Genomic DNA, 12,390 nt, shown 5'->3' on the forward strand with positions numbered 1-12,390 from the left:
TTTGGGTGGGAAAGGTTCCATTGGTTCCTCCTAACCTCCCTCTATAACCCAATTCACACAATCATATATATATATATATATATATGGAAAATATCATTATATTCTTAATAAGAAATATATGTGTTCTCCCCTCAACAAAGTATTCATTTTCAACAACAAGAATCTAACCATTACATGAAAATTCTTACTACTATTTGTATAAATTGAATGGATGAGGAAAATCCCAATCATTTCTCCCAACCACTAAAAATATACTAAATAAACAAACACAATAAATTTAAACCATTAATTTATTTTAAAAATTAACTATATTATTTATTATCTCTTCTTGTTTAAATCATCTTACCTTTTTTGGGTAATAAATAGTAAACTTTTACCTTCTTCTCTAATTTCTACCATACTTAAAGTATCAAATAAAAACAAATTTTCCAATGTTATGGATAATTTTTTATAAATTATACATAATTATGGACGGAAGCTGGCCGACACACGCACACGTTTTACATACATTCCCACCACTATTAATGTATGCAAAGCGGCAAAGGCACTCCTCGGTCATCGATTTTCATTTTAATTATCCTCGTAGTTTCAGTGGGCTAGTCAGAATTCGGCACAGAAAGAAAGCAATCATTCGTTGAATCTTTGCGACTCTAGAAATGGAAGGACAACGACAAGAAAGAGAAGGAGGGGATGTAGTAAGGCCATATATAGAATTAAGAGCTGAAATAGGGGAGATTATAAGAGAAATGGCGGAGCTTGAGGAACGGTGGCAGGATCTTAATCTTCAACCTGAAGACAGAAGAGCACAAAGTGAGGCAGTAGATGTGAGAATACTTCGACTTATCACACGACTAGCTTATTTTTACAGTTTTCCCTCCGAGGAAATGCAGGTGGAGTTGGAGCGAAGAATAACAGAATTGCGTGAACGATGTGAACGTTTTCCTGAGCAACTTCCATCATTCACGTGGCTACCTCGCATAACGTTTACAGAGGAGAATACCAATAATGATTTTTGCGGAATTTGTAATGAAAATTTTCTGTTTGGAGATGTGGGACGTCAACTGCCATGCGGTCACAGGTACCACCAGACATGCATCTTGCCATGGGGGCATCCAACTTGTCCATCATGCCAAAGACACATAGACGAGGTCCTGCAACAATTAATGTTTATCGTTACTCGAAATCGCGTACGTCCCACTCCTATTGCTATTGCTATTTCAGAAGAACATATTAGTGACAGCAATAGTATTACTTCTTCGTGCCCAATTTGCCACGATGATTTTCGACTTCGGGAGGAAGCTGGTCGATTCCATTGCGGTCACATATTCCACCAAATTTGCATTGCACAATGGATAACAACAGCCAACACCTGTCCCGTCTGCCGCAGAGAACTTCAATAGTACTCATTAATAGCATTAGAAGTGGTGGTTGACATTTCCTTTCTGATTTAAATTTATTGGTCTTTTAAATGTTTATATGTAAATAGTTAAAGGTGTTTGTAAGATTTTTGGTTTCGAATTCACCTTTCTACACATTACAATGGTTCAATGAATTAAACAATATTTTAAAATATATATAAAAATAGTTAAGTTATTTTTATCTATCAATATATAATTAAAATAAAAATAATTCAATATATAATTAAAATAAGAAAAACATAATATTAAAAATAATAAAATAATTTTAATTTTTCTATTGATTAATGAAGTCTAGATTTTTTGTTTTATTTGATTGCTCTTTTATTTTTTTATTTTTATTGTTTTCCCACATTTTATTTAACAATAATTGCGTTTATTGCGTGAATTCTTTATATATTCTAGAATTAAATATTATATATGTTTTATAATTATTACAAAATATTAAAAAAAATATGTGTTGTCTAATATATATTGTGTATGCTGAAGATATGTATAACGTTACTTTAAAAAAAAAATTAAATAAAACAGTGTCACGTAATATTAAGATATTCAATTTTGAAAATGATATCTATACAATTTAAAAAGAGATGGGTTAGCTTATTCATCGAATAACAAAGAAAATTACGTGAAGGAAGTGGATGGTTCAATTGGTCTTATCTTGTAATAATATCCACGTAATATCCACGTAAATTTCAGGTTGCTTTCAGGTTTTTAGTTGTAGGAAGGTAAACTCAACCACTGTTTATTAGGTGGGGGTGGTTATAAATATTGGGTAACATATAATATTGTAATATTATATTTTATGTAATAAATATATTTGTACAATTAATGTAAATGTGTTCCGTTTATAAATTTAATTAATAAGTTAATAAAAACTTAATATTTACAAGATGACAAGATTTTTAATCATGAATATTTACCAATACCGTGGGCCAATACCCACAAGAGAAAGATAGAGAGAGAGAGAGGAGGGAAGAAAATTATAATCTCATGGGTTACTACCATGGTTTATCAATACCATGAGCCATCTAGACTTTGGATTCTTATATTATGAATCCACGATTTTAATTGCTACAATACCATGGCCTATCAATACCACATGCCAAAAAACAATAGCCTATTTCAAAATAAAAATATTTTATTTAATCTAATTTTATAACATTTTTTAATTAAATCCAAGAGAAAAAGGGTTATAATTACTTTTGAGATATATCTAAACCCCCCATCCTAATGACTACTAACGATATTTTTGTATAGATTAAATGGAGGTTTCAGTAAAATAAAAAATGAGAATACTTATATATATACATGCGTGAAATTTATATAATATAAGAAATATTATACAGAACTCGGATAGATGCATCTTAACCAAGGATCCATGTGATGAGAGAAAAATAACTAGCATTTGCACGAGATGTTGCAAAGGAAACATCGTAAGCCATAAATTGAAGAACACAAATATAACACAAGAATACTTTGATAAAGAATAAAAATATATTGAACACTCAAATCAATGCCCCATTAACTGGAACCACTTAGTAGACATATCTATCAACATTAGGATTATACAGAATATACAAACAACACCTTTCACAACAACCTTTTGTCACATCCACATTTTAAAAAATGCCTTGGAATGTGATTGGAATCTCCCATATTGCCTTTTTCATTATGCAGATAAATCTTTCATATTGTTATTTTCATCATGAATATTGTTAGTTTATTGTTGTAAAGTGTTAGTGTGTTAAAATATACAAACAACACCTTCCACAACAACCTTTTGTCACATCCACATTTTAAAAAATGCCTTGGGACATGATTGGAATCTCCCATATTGCCTTTTTCATTATGCAGATAAATCTTCCATATTGCTATTTTCATCATGAATATTGTTAGTTCATTGTTGTAAAGTGTTAGTGTGTTAAATTCAATACTATAAGTTCGACAAGCGAAAAACATTCCTCAATTAGCATAATATGTATTTTTCTCTCACCATGTATTTTTCAATCATGCATTACAAAACTTCCATCAAAGAGCACAAGTAATAGATTAACATGTATTTTCCCTTCATTATTTTCATCATAGAGCCAAGAAATATACGCCTTATCTATAAAGTAACAAAACAATTTTGAAATAAATTTAATATTTCAAGCGAGTGTCTAACCTATAAAGTAACAAAAACTTTTTGAAATAAATTTAATATTTTAAGCAATTGACTAACCTAATTTAATAATTGATTAAAATATATTAAAGACATAATTTAAAAAATAATGTAATAATCTCCATAATTATGCATATAAATCTTACTCCATAATAAGAGAGCCAAGATTGGAGCCCATACTTTCACTAAAACCAAAAGAAACACAAACACTTGTTAAGAAGAAATTCAAGTAATAATAAAACAAAAATAATAAACATTAAAGTATAAAATGGTATTTCCAGCACACAGGTATAAATATACATGCTCTATGTCCATTGTTAGATTAAATGGGTGTGGAGAAAATTAGTAGAGAACCCAAAATTGTATTTCTAATTAGGAGAGGGGTGGATAAATGCTATAAATGTGAGTTGTGTCATTCTAATGAAACCCTTTGAAAAGGGGATATTAAGAATCTGAGAGAGAAGCTAGGCTTGGTAGAGAACACCTTCCTTGTGAAGACAGAATGTTAGTGTTTGGTTGCTAAGAGTTGTTCTCCTAATAAAAGGGGCGGATGAGATTTCAAGAGGAGGGGCAGATGAGTTTTGAAGATTTGTAGGATTACTTATAGATCTATGAAAATTCCTTCCATATAGATGCTTGGCATCTTCTATTTGTGACCAATGTAAGTTTATGACATATTATATGAAAGTTGTGACCGATACCTCTCACATTGTGAGCCATTTATGATGGGATATTCACATGCTAAGTAGGGAACATCTCTTGAGGAACAATTATTTGTTATATTGGCTACTGTTTCCTTTGACAGAGAGATATTTTTGTAATTTATGTTTCCTTTCTTGTCAAGTCAAGTTGGGAGAGCATTGTAGTTAGGCTTATATATAGTTAGAATGAGTAGAGTGAATCTACCTGGTAATAGCCTTGGGCCATTTCTGTGTCTCTGGCTCCGTCCATGGATCATTGGTTCAGGTTGGCTAATCCTATGATAGCAGAACAGAAAACAACATTTTTCGGCATGTGTAATAGAATCAGGCGAATTCAAAAATATTAAATGTAAATATAGGGGCTCTGTTAGGATAGTTCAAGTACATTTTCGAGATCATAAATTGACTTAAATATGACTTTTATATGCAGTGATACAGTTATAAGAGCCATACATATAATCTGACTAATAGACCAGCTATTCATACAATCCCAACTAGTCATGGAGCGGTTGTCTAGCATGGTTGCTGCCATTAGTAAAGGATATTGGAGTTTCCTCCAGCAATCTATAAATTAAAAACTAAACATTTCATGCTGGTTAGCTTTACTGATATATTCATGACTGATCATCTTGATGGGTGTGCCTTCTGCGGATAACCTGAGACTATCAAGAAATGCATTCCTTCCACTCAGAATAACATGAAAGAAGTCATTAACCTATTTAGAGAGAGGATCTAACCCCTGGGAAAGCAATTGTGCACTTTGTTGTAATTCCTGTATAACAATTCTGATATGTTCCACTTTCTCTGTCCCATCGACAATGTCAACAGAATATAATTTCTTAACTATAGGGTGAACATTTTTAATCACTGCATCCAACAATTCTAGCTCTTTCAAAACTCGATCTCGGCCGTTGGCAAAACATCTCTTGATTTCGTCATTAATCCCTCGCTTCAAACTCATCCATGTTGTGGACCAAAAAAACTGATCAGGAATATGCAATTCAATCAATGGGCCGAGTGCCCAGTGAGAGCAGAAGCCACCACACTGCAGAGAAATATAGTTGTTGCCTTCACTCCATACATCGCTCTCAGGAAACCACTACCCTTTGACGATGACTTTACCTTCCCAAACTGAAGGCTTTTGCTCAGATGCTGTAATATCACAATGCAATTTTCAATCCTACTATTCCTTTGGGTGTTTGCACCATTTTTCCCCTTCGAATCCATTTTTTCCTTCAACTCTTGGAGAGAACCTTTGACATGGAAGAGCTTGTCGTTAAACCAAACACCATCTGAAAAGTCCAGCAAATGCAAAGCATAATGAACAAGAAGCTGGAAATATTCAAGCTTTGAAATTTCGACATTTAATGCAAGGAAAATGTCTAAAAGATTTATAGTGTCATCCAGGTATTCGTCCATCCATTACTCATCCCATTCTACTACAGGAAATTGGAGATATATAATAAGGGACTTGAGGTCCGTGTGTGTAGTAGATAAAACCGCCATGGCTTGCTGCATCCATGATATATTTATCGTGTTTTTCAGAATCTTTGGCTCGAGTTGCTTTAATCTTCTTGTTAATGAAATCCCAAAGGCATTCAATATCTCATTAAACTTTGAAGACTGATCAGAAAATTGATTAGAAGCAACCATTCTGAAAGGATTTCCAAAGTTTAGGAATAGAGAATGGCCATCATGTGGGTGACTCATTGCTGAAGCAGTTTACAAACCAAATGACGAAAACAGGGGAAACGCTTGATAACAGAAACAAAATAGGAAGACAACCAAGAGCTTGCAAAGAAAGTGTGTGGCATTAATTTTTTAGGTGCAAGACACGGCAGCTCGTCCCACGATATTATCACTCGCAAAGATAGGTAGCACAACCTATGAAGCTCGAAACCTTATTCCACAGTTTTACACTGTTTTCTTATTGGTTCGCCGAGGGTTGTGTCCAAAGGCTCCCTGGCACAGAGGTTGCGTTGGATGTGTTGAGGTGTTATGTCGACACCATACCAAACACGCACTGACGTATGGGATCTGTTAAGGTATTTCTGAACAAGAAAATCTGATTAATTCTCTCGTACTCAATGAAAGCTTATATACCAGCATCTAAAGACAAGTAAAGTGGGTGAAGTAGAATTACAACCCATTTAGGAAACGAGATGAGAAAGAATTCCAAGGATTACAAGATCAACCGATGTTTCTAAAAGATGCAAAAGCCTACAAGCACATTATCCTCGAGTCTCTATACAAAACGTCATTGAGGAATGAAAATGACAATATTCACCAATTTATTTTCAAGAAAAATCCTAACTGCCTCAACACAAGGAAATGCCACAAAATTTGCATCATCCAAAACCAACAAAGAAAAAGACAGCTGGAGCAGCCAACCTCTGTGAAGGAGTATTTTTTTAAAGTTGTTGCGAAAGGCAACTACAAGCGTACTATCCCCGACTCTCTATACGACTTAAATAAACTTACTTAAACTGATTTTTTTCGAGATCATAAACTGGAAAAGCCCTTAAACTTTTCGAGTTCCATACCTAAACCAAGAAAATGAAAAACCCTAAGAAACCCTAAACCAAGAAGCATTTCATGCTGGTCAGATTAAAAGATAAATTCATGATTGATCATCTATGATGGGTGTGCCTTATGCGGATAACCTGAGACTATCAAGCAATGCATTCCTTCAACTCAGAATAACATGAAAGAAGTCATTAACCTATTTAGAGAGAATGATTCCTTTGACAGAGAGATATTTTTGTACCTTCTGTTTCCTTTCTTGTCAAGTCAAGTTGGGAGAGCATTGTAGTTAGGCTTATATATAGTTAGAATGAGTAGAGTGAATCTACCTGGTAACAACCTTGGGCCATTTATGTGTCTCTAGCTCCGTCCATGGATCGTTGGTTTAGGTTGGCTCATCCTATGATAGCATAATAGAAAACAACATTTTTCGGCATGTGTAAGAGAATCAGGGGATTTCAAAAATATTAAAGGTAAATATAGCGGCTCTGTTAGGATAATTCAAGTACATTTTCAAGATCATAAACTGACTTAAATATGACTTTTATATGCAGTGATATGGTTACAAGAGCCATACATATAATCTGACTAATAGACCAGATATTCATACAATCCCCACCAATCATGGAGCAGCTTTCTAGCATGGTTGCTGCGATTACTAAAGGACTGATATATTCATGACTGATCATCTCTGATGGGTGTGCCTTCTGCGGATAACTTGAGACTATCAAGCAATGCATTCCTTCCACTCAGAATAACATGAAAGAATTCTTTAACCTGTTTCGAGAGAGGATCTAACCCCTGGGCAAGCAATTGTGCACTTTGTTGTATTTCCTATATAGAAATTCTGATATGTTCCACTTTCTCTGTTCCATCGAAAATGTTAGCACAAGATAATTTCTAAAATATAGGGTGAACATTTTCAATCGTTGCATCCAACAATTCTAGCTCTTTCAAAACTCGGTCTCGATCGTTGGCAAAACATCTCTTTATTTCTTCACTAATCCCTCGCTGCAAACTCATGAATGCTGTTGACCACAAAAACTGATTAGGAATATGCAATTCAATCAATGGGCCAGAGTGCCCAATGAGAGCAGAAGCCACGACACTGCAGATAAATATAGTTGTTGCCATCACTCCACACATCGCTCTCAAGAAAACACTACCCTTTGACAATGAATTTACCATCCCAAACTGAAGGCTTGTCGATAACCTACCAAACACGCACTGACGTATGGGATCTGTTAAGGTATTTCTCAGCAAGAAAATTTGATTAATTCTCTCCGACTAAATGAAAGCTTATATACCTGTGTCCAAAGACAAGTAAAATGGGTGAAGTAGAATTACAGCCCATTCAGAAAACGAGATGAGAAAGAATTCCAGGGATGACAAGATCAACCGATGTTTTTAAAAGATGCAAGAGCCTACAAGCATATTATCCCCGAGTCTCTATACAAAACGTCATCGAGGAATGAAAATGACAATATTCACCAATTTATTTTCAAGAAAAATCCTAGCTGCCTCAACACAAGGAAATGCCACAAAATTCACATCATCCAAAATCAGCAAAGAAACCACAGCTGGAGCAGTCAACCTCTATGAAGGAGGATCTTTTTAAAGGTGTTGTGAAAAGCATCTACAGGCATACTATCCCTGACTCTCTATACGACTTAAAAAAACTGACTTAAACTGATTTTTTTCGAGATCATAAACTGGAAAAGCCCTCAAACTTTTTGAGTTCCATACCTAAACCAGGAAAATGAAAAAACCTAAGAAACCCAAAACCAAGAAACATTTCATGCTAGTTAGCTTTACTAATATATTCATGATTGATCATCTCTTATGGGTGTGCCTTCTGCGGATAACCTGAGACTATCAAGCAATGCATTCCTTCGACTCAGAATAACATGAAGTCATTAACCTGTTTAGAGAGAGGATCTAACCCCCTGGGCAAGCAATTGTGCACTTTTTTGTAATTCCAATGTAGCAATTTTGATATGTTCCACTTTCTCTGTTCCATCGACAATGTCAGCAGAAGATAATTTCTCAACTATAGGTTGAACATTTTCAATCGCTGCATCCAACAATTCTAACTCTTTCAAAAGTCAATCTTGGTCATTGGCAAAACATCTCTTGATTTCGTCATTAATCCCTCGCTGCAAACTCATGAATGTTGTGGACCACAAAAACTGATCAGGAATATGCAATTCAATCAATGGGCTAGAGTGCCCAGCAAGAGCAGAAGCCACCACAATGCAGAGAAATATAGTTGTTGTCTTCACTCCATACATCACTCTCAAGAAAACACTACCCTTTGACAATGACTTTACCTTTCCAAACTCAAGGATTTTGATCATATGTTGTAATATCACAATGCAATTTTCAATCCTACTATTCCTTTGGGTGTTTGCACCATTTTTTCCTTCAATTCTTGGAGAGAACCTTTGACACAGAAGAGCTTGTCGTTAGACCAAACGCCATCTGAAAAGCCCAGCAAATGCAAAGCATAATGAACAGGAAGCTGGAAATATTCAAGCTTTGAAATTTCGACATTTAATGCAAGGCAAATGTCTAAAAGTTTTATAGTGTCATCCAGGGATTTGTCCAACCATTTCTCATCCCATTCTGCTGTAGGAAATTGGAGATCTGTAATAAGGGATTTGAGGTTCGCATGTGTAGCAATTAAAATTGCCATGGCTTGCTGCATCCACGACAGATTTATCGTGTTCTTTAGAATATTTGGCTTGAGTTGCTTTAATCTTCTTGTTAAGGAAATCTCAAAGGCGTTCAATATCTCATTAAACTTTGCAGACTGATCAGACGATTGATTAGAAGCAACCATTCTAAAAGGATTTCCAAAGTTTAGGAACAGAGAATGGCCATCATGTGGGAAACTCATTGCTGAAGCAGTTCACAAACCAAATGATGAAAACAGGGGAAACCCTTAGTAACAGAAACAAAATAGCAAGACAACCAAGAGCTTGCAAAGAAAGTGGGTGCCGTTAATCTTTTAGGTGCAAGACACGGAAGCTCATCCCACGATATTATCACCTGCAAAGACAGGTAGCAAAACCTATAAAGCTTGAAACCTTATTCCACAGTTTTACACTTTTTTTCTTATTGGTCCGCCAAAGGTTTTGTCCAAAGGTTCCCTGGCACAGAGGTTGCGTTGGATATGTTGAGGTGTTATGTCGATACCCTACCAAACACGCAATGATGTATGGGATATGTTAAGGTACTTCTGAGCAAGAAAATCTGATTAATTCTCTCCGACTCAATGAAAGTTTATATACCTGCGTCCAAATACAAGTAAAATGGGTGAAGTAGAATTACAGCCCATTCAGAAAACGAGATGAGAAAGAATTCCAGGGATGACAAGATCAACCGATGTTTCTAAAAGATGAAAAAGCCTACAAGCATATTATCCCCGAGTCTCTATACAAAACGTCATCGAGGAATGAAAATGACAATATTCACCAATTATTTTCAAGAAAAATCCTAACCGCCTCAACACAAAGAAACACCACAAAATTCACATCATTTGAAACCAACAAAGAAAGAAACAGCTGGAGCAGTCAACCTCCGTGAAGGAGGATTTTTTTTTTAAAGCTATTGCGAAAGGCAACTACAAGCATACTATCCCTGACTCTCTATACCGCTTAAACAAACTGACTTCAACTGATTTTTTTCGAGATCATAAACTAGAAAAGCATTGAAACTTTTCGAGTTCCATACCTAAACCAAGAAAATGAAAAACCCTAAGAAACCCTAAACCAAGAAACATTTCATGCTGGTCAATTTTACTAATATATTCATGACTAATCATCTCTGATGGGTGTGCCTTCTGTGGATAACTTGAAATTTCGACATTTATTGCAAGGCAAATGTCTAAAAGCTTTACAGTGTCATCCAGGTATTCATCCATCCATTTCTCATCGCATTCTGCTGTAGGAAATTGGAGATCTATAATAAGGGACTTGAGGTCTGCGTGTATAGTAGATAAAACTGCCATGGGTAGCTGCATCCACGATAGATTTATCGTGTTCTTCAAAATCTTTGGCTCGAGTTGCTTTAATCTTCTTGTTAAGGAAATCTCAAAGGCGTTCAATATCTCATTAAACTTTGCAGACTGATCAGACGATCGATTAGAAGCAACCATTCTGAAAGGATTTCCAAAGTTTAGGAACAGAGAATGGCCATCATGTGGGAGACTCATTGCTGAAGCAGTTCACAAACCAAATGACAAAAATAGGGGAAATGCTTGGTAACAGAAACAAAATAGCAAGACAACCAAGAGATTGCAAAGAAAGTGTGTGCCGTTAATTTTTTAGGTGCAAGACACGGAAGCTCGGCGAACAGCTCCCGCGCTCTGATCTTGCTCACTACCTTTTCAAGATCATAAACTGACTTAAATATGACTTTTATATGCAGTGATACAGTTACAAGAGCCATACATATAATCTGACTAATAGACCAGATATTCATACAATCCCCACCAGTCATGGAGAAACTTTCTAGCATGGTTGCTGCCATTAGTAAAGGATATTGGTGTTCCCTCCAGCAATCTAAAAAATAAAAACTAAACATTTCATGTTGGTCAGCTTTACTGATATATTCATGACTGATCATCTTTGATGGGTGTGCCTTCTACGGATAACCTGCGACTATCAAGCAATGCATTCCTTCCACTCAAAATAACATGAAAGAAGTCATTAACCTGTATAGAGAGAGGATCTAACCCCTGGGCAAGAAATTGTGCACTTTGTTGTATTTCCTATATAGAAATTCTGATATGTTCCACTTTCTCTGTTCCATCGACAATGTTAGCAGAAGATAATTTCTCAACTATAGGGTGAACATTTTCAATCGCTGCATCCAAAAATTCTAGCTCTCTCAAAACTCGATCTCGGTCGTTGGAAAAACATCTCTTCATTTCGTCATTAAATCCTCGCTGCAAACTCATGAATGCTGTGGACCACAAAAACTGATCAGGAATATGCAATTCAATCAATGGGCCAGAGTTCCCAACGAGAGCAGAAGCCACCACACTGCAGAGAAATATAGTTGTTGCCTTCACTCCAGTGGTAGACCTTTTGAGATGCCCTCCTGTTCCAGTTTTGCAATGGCTAGAAGTTTTTTGCGCCAATTATGACAGTTGGAAAGTCATTTATCCCTCTGATATGCTTTTTGTACCTATCTGGAATTCTTTTCTCCAACCTACAGAGGTAAATCAAACTCCTTTTTTGGACTACACCATCTAGGACGGTTGGTTATATACAATTAACCTGTTGTGTGTGCCCCAGAGAGATGACCCCCTGCTTCTCCTTCTTCAGGCCCACTCCTCCTCTTATGGGGCCCATTTTGGCACTACAAAGACTCTTCAAGATCTGTAGTGACACTTATTCTAGCTAGCTATGCAATGCCAAGTCGATAAGTATGTGTGGGCTTCCTCATTGTACAACCAAAGTAAGCCCTCTAACCGAAAACATGGTCTATCCTAGCCCTTACCCATCCCACTTTTCCCTTGGGAATCTATCGATATGGACTTCCTAAGTGGACTTCCTATGACCTTGCGCGAACATAATGC

General features: G+C 35.7%; 1 protein-coding gene and 1 pseudogene across 1 annotated transcript; both read right to left on the reverse strand.

Moving 5' to 3' along the window:
* Window positions 1-4,851: 4,851 nt before the first annotated feature.
* On the reverse strand, window positions 4,852-5,990 carry LOC149170782 (protein BPS1, chloroplastic-like; annotated as a pseudogene).
* A 3,181-nt stretch (window positions 5,991-9,171) lies between these two features.
* Window positions 9,172-9,645, reverse strand: LOC149170783 (UPF0496 protein 4-like). Its single transcript, XM_089425725.1, has one exon. The coding sequence runs from the start codon at window positions 9,643-9,645 to the stop codon at window positions 9,172-9,174; it is 474 nt and encodes a 157-aa protein (XP_089281851.1).
* Between the last annotated feature and the right edge of the window lie 2,745 nt (window positions 9,646-12,390).

The sequence above is a fragment of the Pinus tabuliformis genome, chromosome 4_2 (genome assembly GCF_031772625.1).
Source record: "Pinus tabuliformis cultivar Carrire ecotype Pingquan chromosome 4_2, CPIR1, whole genome shotgun sequence".
NCBI lineage: Eukaryota > Viridiplantae > Streptophyta > Pinopsida > Pinales > Pinaceae > Pinus > Pinus tabuliformis.

Excerpts from the sequence above, each read along its gene's own strand:
- LOC149170783 (XM_089425725.1), bottom strand. The coding sequence starts at position 9,645 with ATGGTTGCTTCTAATCAATCGTCTGATCAGTCTGCAAAGTTTAATGAG.